General features: G+C 34.6%; 1 protein-coding gene across 1 annotated transcript in view; it reads left to right on the top strand.

Annotated features, from left to right (window-relative positions):
* The window catches only part of C1H8orf34 (chromosome 1 C8orf34 homolog), a 394,456-nt gene that overhangs the window by 67,704 nt on the left and 300,788 nt on the right, over nt 1-25,964 (top strand). The window contains 2 exon segments of the mRNA XM_047524576.1: nt 4,478-4,625; nt 8,101-8,232. Of these exon segments, the coding sequence (XP_047380532.1) occupies nt 4,478-4,625; nt 8,101-8,232 (280 nt within the window).

Below are 25,964 nucleotides of genomic sequence, written 5' to 3'. Positions count from 1 at the left end.
TATATTTTAATTGCAACTTGAATGACCCAGATTTATCAAACACTCAAAAGTAATACTTGCGTTTTATCGATACCCAAATCTTCAGCCTAAAATGTCCACAGGTGTTGTGTCGCCAGGCAGGAGTGCTGTCACCACTTGTGTTGCTCTTTCAGTTTAGACACCCATAGCCCAAATCTCCTAAGGAATTTCACGTCATGACTCTTAAACCAATGGCAAGAGTTGCAGATGAGCTTCTTCTCTCTCCTTGGATGTACTGTTCCCTACAGGTGTTGGGCTTCTCTGTCTGAGACTGGCTTCATGCTCTGGATTACTTTTTCCTTCTGGTCAGTGATCCTTGTGAAACTTCCTGCAATCAGTTTTGAGGTCTGACTTGACATTTAACTGCACAACTCTATTCTCACCTCCTCAAATCTTTCAGCCCCTCAGTTCTATTTTTGTGTCTCTAAATCCCAGTGGTGGAAAGAAATCAATCTTTTTATTGCCAGAAGTATCTTTGCAAATCTAAGGATTCACATTTTCTTGCCCAGAAAAGGAATCTCTGCATGTTCAAGTTCTCAAAATTATTTGAGTCCTAATGCCCATGGATATGTGGATTAAGTGAGAGACAGGATCGTTTCTCTTGTAAATAGAATTATCTAAAGCTAGACTGTTGCCCAACCCAGATGCTCAACATACCTTATTGCAAACATTAACTGTTTTCATGTTGCTATGTCTGCAATTGTTCTGTGTCTTCAGTCTCTTATATTTATTAATGTAATAAAAGTGTGGTCAAAACTAGTTATTAGACCAATAATATTTTTAAAATGTAATACTTGGCATATTTTGACTGTGTAATCCATCTTTCAAAGAAAACATTGGGACACTTCAGTTTATTTTACAAGAACAAAAATAGAGAAACTTCCTGTCCAATTCTAAAGGTGAAATTTTTTATAAAAAGCATATGGGATCTTCCACTGTCTCAGGAGAGAAATCACTATGGTTCTGGAGCCCGACCTGATTTTGCTTTATCTTAGTGCTCAGTCTTTCTGAGACTAGAATAGTCTAGTTGGTCCTTCTGCTGATGAAGAAGGGATGTCACCAGAAGACAGTCTGAGGAGTTCCTGAGGGTGGGTACTTGACAAGTGGGGTCCTGGGATTATGTCATGAAAAGAATTGCAGCACACGCCCGTGGGAGGCACAGACAGAGATTTATTTGGGAAAGTAGAGACATATTCAAGGGAGAATGTGGGCTACCTCAAACCAAAGGTCAGATGTTTTCTCTGATATGTGGAAGCTAACCCCAAATATGGGCCAGGGGAATAGAAGTTCAGTGGAGTAGACAAAAGGGAATGAAGGGAAGGGAGGGGGGATGGGAAAAGGAAAGACAGTGAAATGAATCTGACCTAACTTTCCTATGTTCATATATGAATATATCACAGGGAATCTCACCATTATGTACTTCCATAAGAAATTAGTTTGAAAAAACAACTATGGGTAAATGGCAGAAAGATAATAGAAGAAAGGGAGTAGGGAGTTGCCAGAGGGAAGGGGAAGGGGAGATACTGGAGACTGAATTTAAACTAAATATATTCTATGCCTTTATAATCATGTCAAAATGGATTCTACTATCACGAATAATTTAAAAGAACCAATAAAGAACCATGAAATTAAACTTAATGTTGCAAGATTTCATATTACTTTGCATCTCTCCAGAAGCATTCTGTGTAACGATACTGTCATTTGAAGAAAAATAAGTAATACAAACAAATGATGGGGACAAAAAAGAGTGAGTTGTGCTTTTGGGGTTACTGGTTCTTCTTTTAAAGAGAACTTGGTGAAGGGTGGGTGTGGGAAGCTGTGTGGGGATGGTATTAATCTGGTGATCACGATTGTTTATGGTGGTGTGATCATTCTCAGGATCTTTAGACTGGGGTCGTCTCCATTATATAATCGATAGATAACACTAGAAAGTCCCCTGAATTATAGGTTTCTTAAAATATATTGTCTTTGTTTGCTTAATGTATTTATTGCTGGACTGATTAACAGTGCAGAAGGTAATTCTCATGAGTGAGTGGTTTTATGGTAACTACGATTTACAGATTTCTTAGGAATTTGGGAGCGATAGGCCTGGGAAGAACTCAGTTGGGGAGTGACAGGTCTGGAAAAGTATGCAGAACTTTAAAATTAAAGTTCCTTTAAATTTCCTTTAATGTCTCCTATGTATTTCTTTTTCTTCTGTACTACTTCACTTCTTTTTTTTTTCCTTCTTCACTTCTATTTATTTTTCTTTCCATTTTCTAATGGCATTTTTAATGTATAATATGTTCAGATAGAATGTAATACATTCTCCTATAAGTGCAAATTTTGAAATGTTTTAAATTCCATCCATTGATGTATAATTGAAGTTTAATTGAACCTGCAGTGCTTCATGATTACAACAGTAGAGAAATGGCCTCTCTAGTTGTAGTGTTAACAATTGAGATTTTTCAGTAGCAGAAATAAATAAGACTGTGCCAACTGGTGTTTGCTTACCTGTTTTTCAGAATAAAAAAAGTATTACATTTGTCTGGTAAATATTTTGCATCACAGAGTATTTCTGGCAGAAAACCTTTGCTCTTTTAGGCTCCAAATCTAGGTTCAGTCAGCACATTATTTTGAGATACTCTGAATTATTTGATGCATGTCTCTAAGATCAACTTGGGATCTTGTCATCTACACAATCCATTTAGGCTCTCTCAGATAAATCTGTGTCTTTGTAGACTGTTATACATGTAAACAAACATCCCTGAGATAATAGGTGAGCAAATAGTTAGGAAAATGACTCTGGCGAGTACTTAAGACCATGAAGAAAATAAAGTGATAAAGTCTTAAGAAGATTGGTAGGATTAAGCCTCTTGGAGAAGGTATCCTTGGACACTGAATGATGACAGGACCACCATTCAACCATCTTAGAAGAACATTCAAGGAGAGGAAAGAGGTCACCATCAAACAAAAAGATAATCGCATGGCGATTTTCAGGACCCTCTCCTGATTGATTTTTCAGGCCTGCTCCCTAGATTGCCTCTCATAGAATCCGAACTTAATAGACAGTTGACAGGCCAGATTCTGGGCTAAAACCAACAAGATGAAATATGGCTGATAAGACTGAAAACTGGTGCTTGTGAGTTCCCAAATCCAATTATGCAGTACCAAATGCTGTCCACAAGGCTTGACAGCTGTTCATGTTGCAACAATCTGGGGATTCTAATTGACCACAAATTGGAGATTGGTTTTTGCTCTTTCTGACTGGAAAAAAACAATGTGTAGATATTACCCTTGGGCAAAATTTGGCCCAATTTAAGGTATCATTAGAGCTAACTAAAAATGGAACAGCCTGTTTTGCAGGTAAAGATCTTGCTGTTGCTTAACTCTTGAGAGAGAGAGGGAGAGAGAGGTGGGAAGGGGGGAGGGAGAGGGAGGGAGGGAGCGGAAGATACCAAGAGATTTACTCATCAAGTATTTTTGTAAAAAGAAGATTCTGTATTGTTTGGAGACAGTTTAAGATACTTTTTCGTTTCTGTGAATCTGTGGCATGTTACCTGTTTATTTTATCCCAACAAAATTTTCTTCATGTTGGGATATTTACATGTGGTTAAGAAGGAAAAATGAGTTAGTGTATGCTTTAATCAGCTTTGTGTCACCATGACCGAAATACCTGACCAGAACAACTTAAAGGCGGAAAAATTCATTTGGGTGTCAAGGCTTAGGAGGTTCAATTCATGGTAGGCTGAATCCATTGCTGTAGGCCCAAGTGAGGCAGCACAGCATGGCCAGAGGGCCCAAGAGGGGGAAAACTGCTCACCATACGGCAGGTTCAGGAAACAGAGAAGGAGAGAAGAAGGAGCTGCAGGGAAGGTGAACCCTTTAATGGCATACCAATGTGACCCACCTTCTCGAGTCATGTCCCACCTGCCTATAGTTACCATCCAGTCAGTCCATTCAAACTAGGATGAATTGATAAAGTTATAGCTCTCACAATCTATAATCATTTTACTTTTGAATATTCCTGCATTAACACAGTACTTTTGGGGGATATCTGATATCTGAACATTAACAATATATAAGGCATGTGGTGAATTTTAGTTAAAGTTTAGTTTGCAACAGCATCACTCAAAATAGTAATCAAAAACTTAAAATTCTGAGATTATGCTTTTTAGAAATAATGATTTAGATAAAATTTCTAGTATGTTTAGGCTTTGTGATAATAAAGATTAACATAAGTGAATATGTCTTGGTTTGCTATATTTTAGCCATGCAAAGTAGACAATTCACTTCTTTATACTTCCCTTCTCTCAAAATGAGAGCAGTAACTTGTCCCTGCCTAAAAATGATTCTTAGGATTAAATGAGTTGCTGCATAAAAAAAGAGAAGACTGACAATAGTAAATGCTACAGTAAATGTTTGTTGTTATTTTTGCTATTGTAATTAGATGTAAGTGTGTGTTCCATTCTGTCTTCAGGAATTAATGACCAAGCTAATAACTGAGACACCTGACCAGCCAATCCCATTTCTCATTGACCATCTTCAGTCTAAACAAGGAAATCGTGGACAACTGCAGAGAACTTTGTCTGGATCTGCAGCTCTCTGGGCTGAAAGTGAAACATCAGGTAATGAAAAAAAAATATCTTGCAGTTAATATGGGATACATCTAATTAAAAATTTCAAGTCTTTTTGATTTTGATAAGATTAATCTAGATGGATAGACACCTGAGGTTTTCACATATTCAACTGTGACTTTACCCAGTAGTTAAAATTCATCATTTTTTTTTTTTTTTTTTTGCGGTGCTGGGGATCGAACCCAGGGCCTTGTGCTTGCAAGGCAAGCACTCTACCAACTGAGCCATCTCCCCAGCCCTCATCATTTTTTTAATTTGAAGATATTACGTTTCAAAATATAATACGTTTCATTTTAATAGAGGTGGTTCAGATTTGCATAAAAGGATTTTGTTCCATATGTTTAAACTAATTATTCTAAATTTTTGTTTCTTTTATGAATAATTTGAATTAAATGCTTGTAGTTCATCTGTATAGAAAAGACTAGATGCCTACAAAGTTAGTTTTCTTATTTCCAAAACTGATGATCAGTCTCCATTTTAAATAACCGTCATGTTATCCTGTGTATAAGTTCAGATTTAGGAGGAATCATTCCCTCTGGAAGTAGGGGAAACTAGGCCTCCAGTTCTGTGATAATTTTATTTCCCCAATAAACACTGGTGAGATCCTTGGGTGGACTTAATTTCATCTTTTGTACACACTGGTCTGTTGTCTTCACATTTACTTCCAAGCCCAGATCTCCTTGGGTGGCTAACTCCGTGCCTGATTCTCCTGGGAATCTGCTTGTTTGGACTCAAAATGCTTTTTCCTCTGATGACACCATGACTTCTCTTCTCCTCTTCATGCTCTATGAGATCTCATGAAAGGATTTTGTCTTCTCTAAATGCATTCTCACACTAGTGCTTTCTTGAGACACTAAATAGAGGAATAGGGTATTTTCTGAAGAATGTAGACATCTCTGCTATTGATGATCCATGCAAAAGCTGTCTGCATCATACAGGAAACTACAATATGAGCTTAGGCATTCAACAGAGGGAACTCTTGTGTTTTCTTGGACTCACTTTCTTGAGTTTAGATTATAAATTAGGTGACTTTTAATCTTTGGCTTATAGGTGCTAAGATGGCACCTACCATATGAAGGCAGAGCAGATGAGCATCTGTGAGCTTACCAAAGTTCATTTGGGTTCATATTTTTTTAAGCAGCACACATTTAGCATCTCAGTGTCCTTGTGTTGGAATCTGTGCCTGGCTTGGCTAAGTGTTATACCTCACAAGGCTGCAAATCAAGGTGTTGACTGGATTTCATTCTCATCTGAAGGTTGCCTAGAAAAGAATAAGCTTTCAAGCTCATTTGAGTTAATGAAGAATTCACCCAGAGAGAGGCAAAATTAATCCCCTGCAGCTTTGTGACTGAGAGCCCTCTTTCCTTTCTGGCTTTCATCCAGGGTTTGCTCTCAGCTCCTAGATACAACCCAGGGTTCATTGCCACATTGCTGTCTGTCCTCATGGCAGTTTACTTTTTTAAAGTCAGTAAGGGAATTCTCTCATTCTGTTCTGTCAAGATGGAGTCTTATGTAATATAATGTAATCATGACATTGACATAACCTTTGCCATATTTTATTGGATAGAAGCAGGTCAAAGGTCCTGTCTTCATTCAAGGGAAGGGAATATAATAATAGGGCATAACCCCTGGGTACAGAGACATTGGTTAAAAATTACCTTGTTATTTTACCAGTTTTCTTTTAAGTCTGACTTGTACAAGCCAAATTAATAACTCTTTTCTTGCAGAGGGTGAATGGAGGGAGGAGATTATTATAACTCCCAGTTTACTGATGAGCGATGGCATAAATGGTTATTTAATAAGGCAAGATAAGAACATAGGACTAAATTTATAAAGGGAAATATAAGCTCAATTCCTGTTGAGTTTCCTGTGGAGCATCTTTGTAGATAATTCCAGTGGGCAATTGGTGTAGAAGTCCCAGGTGTGGAACTCATTCAGTAGCATACAAATAATCATGAAAAACATGAGGGTGAAAGAATGGAGGAAGATGTGGTTGAAGTTAGAGTATGGAAGAAGAAAAGTGTACTATAATTCCAGACGCCCTAAATTTTGTTGTTTATTATGAGGGGCAGTTGTTTGCTAAAGGTAAGAGAGTTTGTTTAGCAGTTCTGGGACCTTACTAAAGTTGAAGACATAAACTAATTTTTAATTAATTTATCATGGAAGTCACCAGCAAGAAGATGATTTTTTTTTCTCCATCAGTGTTCATAAGAGCTGAGTGGAGAGAGAGAAAACATTTTGGGGGGCGGATTGAGAATTGTGGTTGTGATCATGCAGGGAGTGTGGAGGTTGGAAGACAAGTTTCGTGGAGGAGTTGATATTTGTGAGCAAGCTATTCAGGTGATTAAGCATAAGGTCAGATACGAGGCAGTGAGCAAGGGCAGGAGGAGATTTAGACATACAAAGCTAAAAACCTTCAGGAGGTTGATGTAGTGAAAATATGAGAGGTACAGAAAGAATCCTTTTTTGGAATAACAAGGAATTACTTTTCTTGAATAGTTATGGATTTTTTTAAACTTTTGTTTTTCAAAAGTTTTATGCTGTCAACTATGATTTTCCAGGAAAATCAATTATGATTACATTGAGTCTCCTCCACTGCTCTTCATTTCTCTCATTTCATTTGGCTTTGTGTTTGCTTTTCTTATTTATTGACTCTCTTCTTAGGGTGTTTATTGAATGAAGTATGTTCTCCGTGTCACTGATTAAATTTTTGACAGTATCAGTTCTCTCTTTTTTCTTACTTTGAGCATAAATTTAAATGTGCTGCTTATTGCATTTTAGTTTCCTGTCAGTACTTTTTTAACTCATCTTTTAAAAAGTATTTTTTCTGTGCACATTTCTATTTTCAATCATAGGTTTGTTGACTGATCTCTGCTCTAATTTCTTTATGTTTCATACAGTTCATTTTCTTTTATTTTTATTCAAAAGACAAATCAATTATGTTCTAACATTTAATGCTTTTAAAAGTATGAGCTCTGCATCACAGATGCTAAATTCTTTTTTTTATATTATATTTTTCTTAGAATTATATTTTATCTGTTTATTAAAATATAAATGTGGAAAATTCTGCTTAGTTTTAGGTTTGTCAACCAATAGTGTAGGTGAACTCTTCTTGTCCCCTTACCATTGAAACTATTTGAATTCTTTTAAAAAATTTGGAGAGTTGAAATCATGGCTGATATTGAAATTTCTAGTAATGGTCATATCTCATGGATTTCTGTTAAACTGATGGGTGACTTTCTGTCTCTTATCTCTTTTCCACCAACCAGATAGTAGGGATATCCTTACTAGATTATTTGATTTAATGTGAATTATTTTTCTGGCCTGAAATAGAGAATAAAGAAATCCATGACATCCAGTGTCTTGTTCCTCTTTGGCTCAGTGGTTCTTTGTATATTGCTATATTTTATGGCAAGAATTCTTGCATTCTTGTTATTGATTTTTATACATATTTTGTTTTTAACAGAATCTAAGGGAACAAGAAGGGATTTCAGAAGCTATGATAAACCCTGGCAATTAAATGCAAAGAAGCCTAAAAAATCAAAAAGTGACCTTGCTGTGTCTAATATTTCTCCCCCGTCACCAGACTCCAAATCATGTAAGTTTGCTCTTCAATTATTATTTCATTTATAAGTCTGTTGTTCAGAAAATAAAGCAAAAGTATTAATGGAAGCCAAACTTTTAATGTGATATTTTTGACCATTCATCCTAATGAATTCCACTTTTGTTTCAGTATTAATATTGAATTATTGTATGTATATCTACTCACCTACTTATATTCTCAAACATGTGTAATGATTTAGACATAGTATTCTGTTCTTTGAAGAATAAAAATTGTAAGGAACAGGTCCCTTGCCTCTCATGGCCAGTTGTAGTATTCTACTACATTCAAAGCAGAGCCATATCTGTACTTACTGAATTTCATGAAATCAAATTAAATCTTTTAGAGAAGAGTGAAGAATATTTCTATTCCAAACATTTAACAACAACAACAACAACAACAAGAACAACAACAAGATTTTAAATCCTCGGCCAAGATCTCCCTGAAGTTCTGGTCATTATTATTAGTGTCTGAAGTCTCTACAATTATCCTCTCTTCCTTCACCTAAAGTCCCCTTCTTCTAATTTCCCCACTCCATCCCCACTACCTCAGTAGCCACTGAGTTGCTCCAGTGCTCTGCTGCCTCTGCACATGTGGAAGCTGTTAAGAGCTATTGGAACACAAAAGAGCTTGTAAACTACTTTTCTTTTACATTCATGTCTTATGCTTGTTACAGAGTGAGATGTTTGCTCTTAATTTCAACAGAGAAAAGAGTATGTTGAAAATATTTATTTTTGTTTGAAAATCTTTGAAAAACCACTGTGTGCTAACAGGAATCTTGGTTATATGTGAAAGAGACTGAAATCAACTCTATCTGCATTTATATAGTGGTATTCATAAAAATATTGGATAAACCCCACCAAGTTATTGTGAGGATTATATTGAATATTATGAACGTTAAATGGTCTTAGCAAATAATGATTGTGATTTGTCAAATTGTCCTCCTTTACCAGTTAATTAGATAAAATTTGATGCCAACATTTTGAAATACACAAGTCTAAAATTAGCATGTCTTCTTGAGACTAGTATACTTAGTAGTATCCAACACCATTCCTGATCCAATTATGAATGCAAATGGGAAAATGAATAAAGAAATGAAAATTAAATCAATCAGGTCTCAGTTTCCATCTCCATTAGGAGTCATCAGTTTCTCCCCACCTTTCCCTCTCTCTTTCTCTCTCTCTTTTCTCTCTCTTTCTACCTCTGTCTCTGTCTTCCAGTGATAAATTCATAACTTTAAAGGTTTATGAATTTATATCACCAGTTCTAGATTCCATCACTTATCACTGAGGGGCAAATGCCATAAGCCCACTCATTCTGTAGGCTCTTTGCTCCTTATATGATGCTATTTAGCTGCAGAGTGTTGCTGGTGGTTGGCATCTGATTATATCCACTCTCAACCTCTGGTTCCATCAGACCATTAGCAGTATTTTAACAACAAAAACAATAACAAAATAACATTCTTATAATATTTACAGAGATAATATGTATAACAATAAGAATACAATGGGTGAAGGGTTAACATTGGAAATATACTGTCAAATATTAAAATGTTTTGAAGTAATAGACTGTCTCTTGAACATAGATTGTGGTAGCTTAAAGGTGCATGTCATAATCTGTAAAGCATCACTAAAAGCTGCACAAAATGCATAAATGAAAAGTTAGTAGATACATTGAAGTGGAATATGAAAAGTTATTTATTCTCCCAAAGGCAGAAAAATAGGAACAGAAAAAGAAGGAATAGATTGTAAAAAAGCAACCAAATACCAAAAATAGGAACAGAAAAAGAAGGAATAGATTGTAAAAAAGCAACCAAATACCAAGATGTTTTACTATAAACATGACAGGAATTATGCCACATTAAAATGGATTAAGCATTCCAATAAAAGCAAGTATGTCAGGCTGGATAAAGTGTATAGATTTTTTTTCTTTAAAGAAACACTTTAAATATACAGACAAAAGCAATTTTAAATACTAAGCATAAAGAAGCCTATATGGCTATATCAAACCAAGAAGAAGTCAAGATGAGTTATATTACCAAAGATAAAGAGATCATCTCATAACCAAAAAAGTTATTGAATTAAGAAAACATGACAATGCTATGGGGCAGTGCACATAAGAACAAAGCTTCCAAGTACCTGGTGTGAAATTTACAGAACTGAAAGGAGATGCAGACAGAGTAAGTAAACCAGAAAAGTAAGTAGAGACATGGAATATTTGAACAACCAACCACCTTGAGTTAATTGATGATTATAGAACACATGTGCAATAAAGTTAGAACACATGTGCATATACACACACACATATGTAATTCTCAATTTCAGATAGACTATTCAGAAAGATAATAGTATATGGTGTGCCATAAAACAATTATGGAATTATATGAAATATTGTTTTGTGACAAAATTTTAATAAGTTAGAAATAAATTACAAGAAATCTAGAAACTCTTCTTGCCTCCACATTTTGAAATTAAACAGCACATTTCTAAACAATGAGTTAAGTACAAAATTGCAAAATTAAATTTGACAACATTATGAAAAACAAAACATGTGCATTTGTAGGGTGAATTAAATCAGTGCTTAGGAGAAAATTTATAGCTCTAATATAGGCCTTTTAAAGATTGATGTTTTAGAAAAGAAAATAGTATAAAATCAATAATTTCAGCTTTCACTTTAAAATATAGATAAATAATGAACTAAACCAAGAGTATGTTGAGAAAAAGAAATGAGAAAAATAATAGAATTGAAATAGAAAATAAAGAAAAATCAATAAATTCTAGAAGTTGGTTATTTGAAAAAATTAAACAATAAAGCCATCTTGCAAGATTTATCATATGCAAGAGTGTCAGGAATGAAAGAATAAAAATTATTACAAATTGTGAAGGCATTAACAGCATACTTAGAAGATCATTTTAACAATTCTATGCCAATAAGATTGACAACTTGTATAAAAGATATAAATTGTTTGAGAGACACAAGTTACCAAAGTTATTCAAGAAGAAATAGAAATGTTTGAATTTTCTTAATTGAAATAATCATTAAATAATTTCTCATAAAAATAACTTGAGTCCTAGATGACTGCATTATGGGATCAAAACATTTGAAAGTAAAAGAAATTAATGCCATATGCCTCTTTTCATAAAATAGAGTAGAATGGTACACATTTCAGTTCTATTTAGGAGGCCTCCATAACCCTGATATTAAAACAAGATAAGGACTTTATAAGAAAAAGAACACTAGAAATTATTATCTCTCAAGACCATAGATATAAATATTTTTATCAACTATTAGCAATATTAATACAGAAATGTATGAAAAGGGTATTACTCAATGATCCAATTTGTTTTATCTAAGAAATGTAATGTTCATCTAATAGACAAAAATTCATTAGTGCAATTCACTGTTTCAAATTGAGAGAAAAATTACAAATTCATTTCAATATAGAGATGAAAAGTCTTTGACAAAATACAAGCTATGATAAAACCTCCATCAACTTAAGAATAAAGGAAAATATCCTTAGCCTAATAAAAGGCAGAGTCAAAAGTCTCACAGCTAACGTATTCTACATTGAAATATTGAATATCTTTCCTCTATAAATCAAACAAATGCTTACAATTTCTGTTCAAAATCACGTGGTCATAGCCAATGAAGCTTGACAAGAGAAAAATCCATAATTTCAAGTGAACATAGAAAAATCTTTAATTCCAGATGTCACAATTTTATAAACATGAAAAGTTCAAAAAGAGTTTTAAGAAAAATACTAAAATTAGTAAGTAGAATTGGCAAAATCATCACAGGGTGCAAAGTTAAACAGACATCAATTGTATTTTATATATTGACAATGTAATTTGAAAATGTCTTTAAAATATCATTTGCAGTAGCATCAAGAATACCTAATAGTGATAAATTTTATGGGAAAATGTGTAAACTGTATATACAGAAAATGATGAGACATTGCTGAGAGAAATTAACTAAAACTTTGGATAGATATCCCCTGTTCATTTTCAATATCGTTTAGAGGTAGTTGCTACAAATTGGCCAACAAGTCGAATCCAATTTCCTATATAAATTCCCAGCAGGCTTTACCTCCTAGAAATAGATATAAGTATTTGAAAATGTATTAGCCAAGGAAAAAGACTATGATTATTTAAAACAATCCTGATAAACATGAACTAGATAGGAGAATTCATCTGACTTATAAAACTGCAGTTGTCAGTTCAATATTATAGAGTCCAAAATTAGACCTCCCTAATACAGTGACATGAGCTTCTACATGGACATATGAACAGTGAGATGGGAAAAGAAAAGTCCCTTCAGCATTGGACATCCACTTGAAAAACAAACAAACAAAACAAATATAACTTAGTCAACCCTGAAGAGAAGTAAATGATTTTTAGGGATGTTCTAGTTACTAAGTCTGCGCAACCAATTGCTCCGAACTTAAAATCAATTAAAGATTAAAATGTACAATTCAGTGGCATTTGGTACATTACAGTATTGTGCTACTATTTTCTACACTTATCTAGTTTGACAGTCTTTTCATAAACCCAAAAGGAGACCCTGTACCCAAGTAGCAGTCACCCAATATTTCCATGTCCCACCAGCCCCTGGCAATCTGCTTTTTGTCTCAATGGATTTGTTTCTGTTGGGTGTATCATGTGGATGGAATCATAGAAGTGTGACCTTTTCTATGCGACTTATTTCACTTAGCAGGCTTTTTGATTCATTCGTTTCAGCATGAACAGTTTCCTTCCTTTTATATATGAATAATATTTCATTATGTGGATATACCACATTTTGTTTATCCATTCTTCTCTCAATGGAAATTTGGTTGTTTCCACCTTCGACTACTATGGATTGTGCTGTTCTGAGCATTCACATATGAGTATTTATTCAAATATCTGTTCCCATTATTTGGGTATATGCCTTGTAATGCACTTAGTGGAGCTTATGGTTGTTGTATCTATAATTTTGGGGGAGCTACTGAATCTTTTCTATAGAGGCTACACCATTTTAAATCCCCACCGCCAATTTCTCCACATATTCACCAATACTTGTTATTTTCTCTTTTTCAAAATGTATGGACATTCAAGAAGATGTGAAGTAGTATTTCATTTTAATTTTGATTTTCATTTCTCTATCGACTAATGGTGTTGAGCATCTTTTCAAATGCTTCTTGGCCATTTGATTATCTTTGGGAAAATGTCCATTCAAGTCTTTTGTTCATTTTTTTAGGTGGGTCATTACTCTTTTTATTCTTGAGTTGTAAGGGTTCTTTGTACATTCTGGACACTAGTCTCTTACAAGGGATTTAGAAATATTTTCTCCCATTTTGTATGTTATCTTCCTACTTTCTTTTTTTTTTTTTTTTTTTTTTTTTTTTTTTGCTGTGCTGGGGATTGAACTCAGGGCCTTGTGCTTGGGAGGCAAGCACTCTACCAGCTGAGCTATCTCCCCAGTCCTCTACTTTCTTGATAGTGTTCTTTGATGCACAAAGTTTATAATTTTGATGACACCCAATTTATCTACTTTTTAAAATTTGAACTTTTAGTGTCATGTCTAAGAAATTCTTGCCAAATCTAAGATTACAAAGGTTTAACCCTCTACATTTTCTTCTAAGACTTTTATTGTGCTATCTCATATATGTAGATGGTTGTTAAATTTGGAGTTAATTTTTGTATAATGCAGAAGGTAGAGGTCCATCTTCATTCTTTTGCATATGGATATCCAGTTGTCTCAGCATCATTTGTTGTGTTCTTTCCCCATCAAATTATCTTAGCTCCTTGTTGAAAATCAGTCAACCCATAAAGTGAAGGTTTATTTCTGGACTCTCAATTCTGCTTCATTTATCTGCATATTTATCCTTATCTGAGTACCACATTGTCTTGATTACTGTAACTTTGTAATAAGTTTTGAAATTATAAAGTGTGAGTCCTTAAACTTTTCCTTTTCTCTTTCCTCTTAGGATTATTTAGGTTCCTCTTGAAATTTTATATGAATTTTAGGTCAGGTTTCCATTTCTGAAGAAAACCATTGGCTTTTCTGTAGGAAAATGCATAGAAAAGAAAAGCATTAAATCAGTAGATCACCTTTGGAAGTATTGTGATCATAGTAAGAAAGTTTCCACTCTATGCATATGATATTTCTTTTATTTATTTAGATCCTTTTCCATTTCTTTCAGCAGTGTTTGGAAGGTGTGAGTATACAAGACCAAAACCTCTGTGGTTAGACTTATTCCTAAGTTTTCCTGAATATATTACTCTTTCAGATTCTATTGCAACTTAAATTACTTTTATTTTTCTACTCAACTTGTCATTACTAGTTGTAGAGAAAAAAACTCAGCTTTATCTGTGAATCTTATATCCTCAGACTTTGCTCAATGAGTTCATTAGTGCCAGCATTTTGGGGTGTGAATTCTTTAAGGACTTCCTCAATACAAGAACATGCCATCTTCAAATGAAGATAGCTTGCTTCTACCCTTCCAATCTGAATGCTTTTCTTTCTCTTTTTTGCCTAACTTCTCTAGCTAGAAATTCCAGTGCAAGGTTGGACAAAAGTGATGAAAGCAAGTGGGGATACTTTTTTCTTGTTATTCATCTTAGGGAGAAAGCTTTGAGTCTTGCACCTGGAATATGTTTTTAACTGTGAATTTTTTCTAAACACTATGTAGAAGAAGTGCCCTTCAATTCTTTGTTTGCTGCATATTTTTATATCGAAATTGTGTTGAATTTTTAAAAATACTTTTTCTCTATCAATTGCAATAACCAGTTTTTTCTTTATTAATATAATGTATTCCATTAATTAATTTTGTTTTATTAAATAATCCTTGAATTCTTGGTAATGATATATAATCCTTTTAATATGGTGCTGTGTTTGACTTGTTACTATTTTGAAGAGAATTTTTGCATCTATGTTCATAAGGGATATTATCTGTTATTTTCGTTTTTTGTCAGACTCTAGTATCAGGTCATTGCTAGACTGATAGAATGGATTAGAAAGGGTTACTTCCTTTTCAATTTTCTGTAAAATTTTGAGAAAATTTGATGTTAAAACTTCTATAAATGTTTTATAGAATGTACTGTCTTATCTTGAGCTTCTCTTTGTTGGGAAATTTTTAATTAATGAGTAAATGTCTTGTTATAAAACTATTCAGTTTTTCTGTTTTTTCATTCAGCTTTGGTAGTTTATTTCTAGGTATTATTTCTTTTAAGCGAGGTTAACTAATAATTTATTGCCATAAAATTGTTATAATCTTTATTTTTTAAGGTCAGTAGTAATATCTTTTTTATTTTTTTGATTTTAATAATATGAGCTGAGCCTTCTTCCTTTTTTCTTGTCCATCTAGCAGAAGATTCATTAAATTTTTAAATGCTTCTAAAGGACCAATATTTGGTTTTGTTAATTTACTCAATCTTTTTGTTTCTATTTTTTATTTATTGGTTCTTTTTAGTTATGATAGTAGAATCCATTTTGATGTAATTATGTAAGTATGGAATATATCTTATTCTAGTTAGAACCCAGTTCTTGTGACGATGAGATTCACTGTGATGTTTTCATACATGTGCGTAGGAAAATCATGTCCATTCTGTACCTTTTTAATCTTCTATTTATGTGTCTACATTCTAATAATTATTATTTTCTCCCTTGTGCTAGGTTGGGTTTAATTTTCTCTTCTTACTTCCTTCAGTTATGAAGTTGGTTAGTTGACTTGAAATCTTTTTAAATGTGAGCTACACATTATAATATATGCACATTTTACAGCTAAAAATTTCCATCTGAACACTGCTTTTGCTGTATCCCATAAGAATTGGTATGTTCTGTGTTCATTTTGTCTCAATATATTCTAATTTCTTTTGTGATTTCATCTTCTTATTGGTTGTAAATGAGAGTGTTATTTGATTTCCTCATATTTGTGAGTTTTCCAGTTTTTTTTGGCTTTTGAATTCTAGTTCATTCTAGTAGCATCAGAGAGGATACTTTGCAGGTTTCCAGTTCTTTTAAATTTATTGAGATTTATTTTGTTGCCTCATACGATCTCTACTAGAGAATGTACCATGTGTATTCTGCTATTATTAAGTGCAATATTCTTTGTATGTCTGTTAGGTCTAATTGGTTTATAGTATTCAAGTCCTTCATATCCTTCTTCTCTTTTCTTTTTTTTTTTTTTTTGTATTGGGGATTGAACTGAAAGGCACTTAACCACTAAGCCACATCCCCAGCCGTTTTCAATACGTTTGATTTTGGCTCTAAGTTGCTTAGGGCCTCACTAAGTTGCTGAGGCTGCCTTCAAACCTGTGCTTCCCCTGTCTCAGCCTCTCAAGCTATTGGGATTACAGGAGTGTGCACCCATGCCCAGTTCCTTACTGATTTTCTGTCTAGTATTCTGTGTTGTTGAAAGTAGGTATATTAAAGTCTCCAACTTTTATTTAGAATTGTATTTCTCCTTTTTATTATGTCAGCTTTTGCTTCCTATAGTTTGCAGCTCTTAGGCTAGGTTTGTATATTTTTATAATTACAACATATACTATTATAATGTCCTTCTTTGTCATTTGTAATGATTTTTGTCTTAAAATTAATTTTGATATTAGAACCATCATGACGGCTCTCTTTGTGAATAATATTTGCATGGATTCTAGTTTGATCATTATTTCTTCAAATATTCTTTCTACTCCTTTCTCCCTCTTCTCCCCTTTTGAGACTACCATTATATGTTGATACACCAGACATATTGATAAAGTAAGAAAACTGGTAACATTTCAGTCAACACCTGAATGGTATTTGATATATATTTGCCTCTGTTTCATATTTTAACACATAATGAAACACACTATTTTAGGAAGAGAAAGATGTCTTCTTTTTTCTGTATTTTTATTGGTACATTTTAGTTGTCCATTTCAATAGTGGAATTCAGTGTTACATATTCATACATGCACAAAATATAACAATATAATTTGGCAAATATTATCCCCAGTAGTTCCCCTTTTCTTCCCTTTTGTCCCCCACCTTGGTTCCTTCCCTTTACTCTAGTATCTTCCTTTGATTTTTCTGAGATCCCCTGCCATTTTTCTTCATTTTTCCTCTCCCACTTCAGTGTCTCTATCATGAATGAGTGTTGAATTTTGTTGAAGACTTTCTCTGCATCTATTGAGATGAATGTGGTTTTTGTCCTTATTTCTATTTATGTGGTGAAAGACATCTATCAATTTGCATATGTTAAACTATCTTTACAGCCTTGGAATAAAACCAACTTTGTTGTGTTATACAATATTCTTAATATACTGGTGAATATGATTTATTAATGTTTTCTTAATGATTTTTGCTTCTTAGTTCATGAGGTATTTTGGTCTGTAGTTTTCTTTCCTTTGATGTATTCTTATCTGGTTTTGGTATGAGTGATATACTGTCTTCATAAAATGAATTTGGAAGTGTTCCATCCCTTTTCATTTCATGGAATAATTTGAGGAACATTAGCATTAGTTCTTCAATGGTCTGGTAGAATGCAGCTGAGAATTCATCTGGTCCTGGATTTTTCTTTGTTGGAAGGCTTTTTATTACTGCTTCTCTCTCATTACTACTTATTGGTCTGTTTCAGTTTCATTTCATTAATTTTGGCTCTGATCTTAATTATTACCTCTCTTTTAGATTTTGGAAATGATTTGTTCTTGTTTTTCAAGGACCTTGAGATGTATCTTCAGGTTGTTTATTTAGGATCTTTCTGATTTTCTTATGTAGACCCTCAAAGCTATAATTTTTTCTTGTAGAACTGCCTTCATAGTATCCCAGAGGTTCTGGTAAGTTGTATCACTATTCTCATTTGATTTAAAGAATAAAATTTCTCCCCTGATTTCTTCTATCACACATTCATCATTCAGTTTGTTGTTCAATATGCCTGTGTTCATATAGTTTCTATAGTTTTTTTGTAGTTGATTTCAAATTTTCTTCCCATTGCGATCAAGTGAGATACAAGAAATGATTTAAAACCTTTTTTTTTGGTGAAGAGTTGCTTTGTGGACTAAAATATTGTCTATTTTGGAGAAGATTCCATGAGCATCTGATAAAAATGTGTATTCAGCTATTAATGTCCAATGTAGTCTCTAGATAAATGTTAATTAAGTTCATTTGATTTATGATATATGGTAAGTCAGAAGAGCCTGTACTGATTTTATTTCTGGATGACCTATCAACTGTGAGAGAGGTGTGTTGAATTCCCCCAGTATTATCGTACTAGAGTCTTTGAGACTTTTAAAGTTCTTTCCTTGTTTTGTAGGTTAGGTGTTTTAATTATAATACATCAGGGAGAGGTGCTTTTTTAAAAAAAATGTAATTAGGTTACACCAACATTTGGGGTCATAAATATTTGCTATCATTATAGCTTCTTGTTGGATTGTTCTCTTTACTATTATGAAGTGACCTTATTTGTTTTCTCTGATTAATTTTGGTTTGAAGTCGGTTTTGTCTGACGTGAGAGTAGCTACTTCTACTTGCTTTGGGGTTCCATTTTTATGATATATGAATTTCCATCTTTTCCCTTTCAGCCTGTGACTGTCTTTGCTATAAGGGGAGTCTCTAGCAAATAACATATAATTTATTATTGTTTTTTATTCCATTATTCTATCCTATGTCCTTTAATTGGAAAGTTGAGACCGTTTACATTCATTGGTATTATTGAGAGATATTTATTCCTGTCATTTTGATTTATTTCTAATGTTTAATTTATTCCCATTCCTCATTTGCTTAGCTATTTATCAAATGAGATTGGTCCTTTTGTGAGCTCTGTGGTTTATTTTTTTATTTCTTCTGTGTGAAGTATTTCTTTAAGTGTTTTCTGTAGTGTCAACTTAGTAGTCATGAATTCTTGCAGTTTCTCCTACCTTGGGAAGTTTTTATTTATCCTTCAATTCTGAAGGATGGCTTTAGAGAATATAGCAATCTCAGTTGACACTTATTTTCCTTCAGGAATTGAAACCCATTATTCCAAGTTCTCCTGAATTTTAGAGTTTGTGTTGGGAAATCAGAAGTAACTCTGACTGGCTTGTCTCTACATTTGACCTGAAGTTTTTCTCTTGAGGCTTTAAAAATTCTCTCCTTGTCCTGTACATTGGGCATTTTAATTGTTTCTTTGAGAGCTTCATTTCTGATCTTGTCTTCTTAGGGTTCTGAATGTATCCTGTATCTGGATGTCCAACTCAAGTTTTGGAAAATTAACTGTTATTATTTCCCTGAAGAAGTTATCCATTTCATTAACCTGAATCTCACAACCTTCCTTAATTCCATGATTCCTAAATTTGATCTCCTAATGTTGTCCAGAGTTACTTATTTTCATTTATTTAATGTCTGAATGTTCCAGGCTGACCACTTTGTCTTCCAGCTCTGAAAGTCTGTCTTCAGCATGGTCTACTTTCAGTTGAACATTTTATTTGATTTATTATATCTTTCATTTCTTATAGTTGTTTGGTTCCTTTTTAATATCTCTCCCTATTGAATTTTTCATTCATATCCTGTACTGACTTCCTTAATTCATTTAGCCTAGCCTTTTTTCTGTGTTCTCTTGGAATTAATTGACATTTTTATAATCATTCTTTTGAACACTCTCTTGGATATTTCATCCACTTCAATATCTTGATCTCAGTTGCTGGTAAATTATGAACTTTAGGACATGTTATGTTCTTATTTTTCATATTTCTTGTATTCATGTGTTGAGTTTTCTGCATTTGTTGGGATAGATTTCTCTTCTACTTATGTGTGGACCCCTTTCAGTCACAGTCTTCTTTTGCCAAAATATCTTAGTGTGATCTAGATTGAGACCGTTTGTAGGTATGGCACCCACAGCCTTTGTGTTAATTCTTTCTGTTTTTGTAGCAGTGAATGTCTATGAGTGGCATCTGAGGGCCCACCCTAACCATTCCTCCTTGAGGTCTGATCATTATTTGGGGTTTTTTGCCTCTTCTATTTCTTTTATTTAAGTATCACTGACGTTTGAGTGTCATTAATTTGTGTGTGGAGTAAGTTTCTCTGTCTCTTGATTAGGTTTAGCTCAGGAGCAGAATTTTTACCTGTGAACTTGTAGTATCCCTGTAGATTCCTAGTCCCTCACAAAATCTGGGGAAACACACATTAGCAACAACTGAAACAAATTCAATATACAGCATTAAAATAAATACCTGGTTCCTACTATGACATCTAGAACAGTAATTACTACAAAAACAGGAAGGGGTGAGATCATCAATTGTCTACAATAAAAACAATAAATAACAGTGAACTAGGTCTGGCATTACACAGCAGGTGTCAACTGTGCCATCTATAGTACCAATAACTGAAACAACATGAATGGTGGGGGCAGGAGTTAGGTAAACCCAATAGTTTTAAAAGATGGTAAAAGTACAGTTCATTAAGAGAAAATGTGATATGAAGGTAAAACAAAGTTTAGAGTATTTGAAGTGTGAATAGAGAGAATGCAGAAGAGATGGAGCCAAGAGATGGCTATAAAGGAGGAGAAAAATAAAGTAATAGGAGAGAGAGAAGAGGAGAATTTGACTGTTTGTGGGAGTAAAAAGGAAAGTGAAATAAGAGAAACAAATGAACAAAAAACAAAGCAAAACCAAAATAAACAACAAAATACCCTAACCTTCAAAAGACAAGGAAACATAAATATTGTAAATAATACTAAAAATAAGAAAAAAGAGAAAAACATATGTCCACGAATCAATCAGCACAGCAAGAACACCAAAATAAATAAATAAAAAGGAAAAAAAGATTCTTGATGAAAAATGAAAGAATTGTATCCACTAAGATATTCAAAACTGTTGACAAGGAGTGATGGTTACTTTCTCTGCTGGATTGCCCTTCTCTCAATTTCTTCTTGGGATGTGTACTAGGAGCCAGCGTGCACATGCATGTGCAAGGGCTGGGGGTTCCTTAACCCCTTTCTATTTTTGTGTTACACTGAACTGCCAGCTGGGATGGCATAAAACTGAGGCTGGCTGGAATAGCTCTCAGTGTCCCTTTTCATCAGTGTGAGGTAGGATGGGATGGGAAGTGCTGTCCATTGGAGTATTGTCGGTACAGACCAGTTTGCACTACCAGAGTGGGGATGCTGCAGAGTTCCATGAGGGACTGGGGTTTAGCTCTGGTCAACCTTAGGGACTTTGTTGGGTGGTATCTGCTCTGGAGAGATTAAGTCAATACACCCTGAGAGCTAGGCAGATGCTGATCATGGCCGGAGTCTGGTTCTTAGGAGCTCCCCAAGAATTATATTCATGAGGAAGGAAAGCCAACCCTCCTCAGGTCTCACACACTCCTCCTACCCCAAAGACCACCTTCCCGGGCTTAGTCCCTGAGTATAATCATATTTGCCTATTCAGTTTTCTGACTGTTTTTCAGCTGATCACATGAGCCACCAGGCTCAAAAGGAAAACAAATTTCCCTCTTCTCTGCATTCCCGAGGGCACAATCTTCTTTACGCCTGTTTACTCATATTTCGCTAGATATACCCTAGGTTGCAAGGTAGGTGCTTGCGGGCAGTATGACAGTGTTGGCTATGACCTCCTGGGTTCCTGCGGCATCAAACTGCAGCGTAGCCTCCTCAAGATGGCTCTTGGCCTCAGCTGGCCACTTGCCAGTTGAGAAACAGAGCACTTTTCAGACACCAATTTGCTGTGCAGCCTCTGGATCAGCTAAGTTCAGTCTGCTTATTTGATCTACAGGTTTTTCTGTGCCAAATTTGCCTGTTGTGTTTTTCTCTCTGCTTGCAGTATCCCTCCCCTCTGCAGTGAACCAGAGCTGCTGCTGCAACCAGCGTGGTTCCAATGCCCTCTCTCTTGCTCTTTGTTCAATGCATCTGAACTTCTGAATCTCCAAGAAACTCCAACTGTCCTACATTGAATTTCAGTGAATCCCCTCTTTCACCCACCTGGCTGAGAAGTAGTACTCCCACTGCTTGAATTCCGAGCCTTGGAGCAATTGGAAACACAGACTTCCTTTAATCCACCATCTTGAATCTCCTCAACTTCTTTTCTTTCAAGAAAATTTCTGCCGGATGCTTAAGTCTGATAACCAGAGTTTGTATGACAGTCATTTTTGCAAGCAAGAAAGGTTCATCTGAGTTCTGTTAAGCTAGGAGTCAGAGATCAGGTGTTGGTGGGGCCACACTCTCCCTGAAGATACTGGGAAAGAATTTATGCCAGGCCTGTCTCCTAGCATCAGCTCATTCTTTGGCTTGTTGCAGTAGCTGAAGTCTTTACCTAGTTGCTCTTCCTATATGTAGAAAGAAATATCTGTAACTAACACATTACCTGATACCCATATTTGTGGAATAAAACTAAAAAGTTTTCCAAATGATTGTTCATACTTTTTAAAAGAAAAAAAAAGTGCTCAAATATATGAGCAGTCATCAACTTTCAGATAGAGAGAAAATACTTTAATCAATTTCATTTTTTAAAAAAATCTTTATTTCTAAAACTCACTTAAAATAGATACTTGTGTTGATCAGAACAGTTTTGTGACGAACAAAACAATCTCTTAGTCTCTCCAATAGATTGTGAGCTTGGTAGAATGTAATCTTCATGAATAAAGGGTGTTTTGTTACTTTAATACCCACCAACTTATTCAGATCATTTAGAAGAGTACCCGATACATAGTTTCTGCCATATGAATAAGTAGATAGATTATTACATTAATGAAGGAGTGAATGAGGATAATTTAAGGATGGGTTAATGCTAAAATATATTTTAGTGTTCACAAGATATGAGTTTAGAAGTTATATAATTTTGGATAACAAAAAATAGCACTTATACAATGCAACTGATAGAAGGCAAAGATCCGTAAGACAATATTATGTTAGGGTTTCCAATGGTTATTTGTCGTAGGTAAGGTAGGTAAGGTTCGGTGAAGGTTTCCCGTGTGGTTTTTGGTATTTCTGCTAGTTATGTAGTGAGTGTAATAGCTACAGACAGTGAATAAGATACTAACAGAAATTATAAGAAGATCATTTTCTAAAATTTTCTGTGCTTGATAGCATAACATTGATTCTTTATAGCCATTTCATATTTATGATCCAGATCAGAAAACTGAGGTAAGTATGCTGGTTTAAATTAATACCCCAAATTGAAACCAACCCTCAGTAGTTTTATGAATGCTTTTGCAGTTGAGGGAATATTTCTCAGTTTTCTGTTGTTTTGTACTCTTGTGTTAGCATGGAATATACAAAAAGGAATAGCTGGATATTTACAGGTTTTAGAACGAAAAGGAAGAGATAGTGCATCTGTGTGGAAAATACAAATTACATAAATGTTAGAGGATGAAGATGAAAGAACAATATTTGAAATACAGACGGCAGGGACACAAACTGGTGATCTCATTATAATCAATTTTTAATAGATCATACATATACTACTGGGGATATTCCTGGAATATTTAAAATGGAAGTAGAGCACTTATGTGAACTTTCAGATGAGAATATTTAACATTTATTGAATTTTAGGAAACACTTGAAAGTTATAAATAATTTGAAATTGGTTCAAAAAACTTAGAGGTTTAACAGTGGGTACTATGTTACAGTTAGTGGTAAGAAATTCTAGTGTGCTATTGCACTGTAGGGTGACCATGCCTAATAGTAATACACTGGGTATTTAAAAAAGCCTAGAAGACAGGATTTTGAATGCTTACCATAAAAAATGATAAATATTTGAAATGTGTACTCCATAAATACATATAATTTTAATGTTTTCATGTATTAAATAAGAACAAAAGAGAAAGAAGTGAGTTTGCTGTTATACCTCTTATTGATGTTGCTGGATTCCCTATTGCAGAGGTGGTAGTTTTATATCCTCATTAGTAAAAGAGAGTTCTGATTTCAACTTAAAAGAAATGGATAAACAATATCTCAAAAGTCACGTGGAGGATATAGTAAATTTGTATTTTAACCCATAGAAGAAACTGTTGGTGGAATTCACATTGAGTCAGAATTTGACTGATATAATAATTATTCAAAAATTCACCATAGTATAAAATAGGTAGTTCCATGAAGTAGAAACCTCATTGTGGAAGACTGCTTGTTCTTTCCTCAAGATATGATGGATGGCCTTCTCCACTGGAGTGAACTTTGCCTCAGTAGCTTCAAAGATCCTGTTTGATCTCAGAGACTGTCATCCTTTTCTATAAGTTGTTTTGGTGACACTGTTCCACTTGTCCATTTCTGCTGGGGATAATTTTGTAAAATGCATTTAAACTGTAGCACGAAGTTTTGAAATGAAGTATGAACTAAGTGGTGTTTTTAATCCATTAGAACACTTTTAGAGTTATTCTCATTTGAAGGCTAGGTACTGAATGATGACCTCTCCAAAATCTTCCTCCAGTACATATCAAACCCTCTTTTGAAATCACCCTGCACGATTGACTTGACCTTGATCAAACTGTCGCCTTGGTTGTCCTAGATTTGATTCCCATGATAAGTCACCATGTATTTATCAAACTATCACAAGCTACAAAGACATAAAAAGAACTTGATCTTAGTGTCTCTCCATAGTTGCTTAGGAGAAGTTCTTGGGTGTGGTATCATTTCTCTGTTGTGCTGCTTATACCGCCCTGCCCCACAAACTCAATGATGTAAAGCCACAGTTTATAGTTGCTCATGATTTTGTGTTGATGGATCATTGGGCTTGTCATTGTTGGTGCATTCAGGTGGTGGGTCTGCAAGCGCAGAGCTCAGTTGATGTTGGGCAGTGGGGCCTTGTCCGGTGGTTATCTGAGGATGTTGCGTGGGACTGTTAAATATATACTTTTGTTTTGTAAATTAATAACGTAAAGAAGAAGAGAAGAGAGAGAGCGACCTTGGTAGCACAGGGTAGTTTCTAGGAAACTAGGTAATGCAGTGATGGAGAATGCAAATCAGAGAAATCATTCAATGAGAGTTAAAGTGAGAAACAATGTTTTGAAGAATCTGGTACAAATATCATTTTATCTGCTTCCTCATCTCAGCTTCTCACTCAGGCTTGGGCTCATCCATAGGGATCCCTTGGGGAATGGCATTCATGTGACAACAGTGTGCCTAAAAGTGTGCTCTAGATTGATCACGATCGCCATGTCCACTCTCTACTGCTTGAACACCCATGTGTTAATGGATATTCCAGGGTCCATTAAAGAAAGGATGAGGCAACTGCATTTTTGTTTTAGTTTTTTTTTTTTCTAATTGTAAACAAATGGGATACATGTTGTTTCTCTGTTTGTACATGGCGTAAAGGCGTACCATTGGTGTAATCATAAATTTACATAGGGTAATGTTGTTTGATTCCTTCTGTTATTTTTTCCCTTCCCCCCACCCCTTCCACCCCTCTTTTCCCTCTATACAGTCCTTCCTTCCTCCATTCTTGCTCCCTTTCCTAACCCTAACTCTAACCCTAACACTAACCCCTCCCACCCCCATTATGTGTCATCATGCACTTATCAGCGAGATCATTCATCCTTTGGTTTTTTGAGATTGGCTTATCTTACTTAGCATGATATTCTCCAATTTCATCCATTTGCCTGCAAATGCCATAATTTTATCAATCTTTATGACTGAGTAATATTCCATTGTATATATATACCACAATTTCTATATCCATTCATCAATTGAAGGGCATCTAGGTTGGTTCCACAATCTGGCTATTGTGAATTGAGCAGCTATGAACATTGATGTGGCTGTATCTCTGTAGTATGCTGATTTTAAGTCCTTTGGGTATAGGCCAAGGAGT

The sequence above is a fragment of the Sciurus carolinensis genome, chromosome 1 (genome assembly GCF_902686445.1).
Source record: "Sciurus carolinensis chromosome 1, mSciCar1.2, whole genome shotgun sequence".
NCBI classification, from domain to species: domain Eukaryota; kingdom Metazoa; phylum Chordata; class Mammalia; order Rodentia; family Sciuridae; genus Sciurus; species Sciurus carolinensis.
Note: the sequence above shows the minus strand (reverse complement) of the source record. Positions and strands in the feature narration are given on the sequence as shown.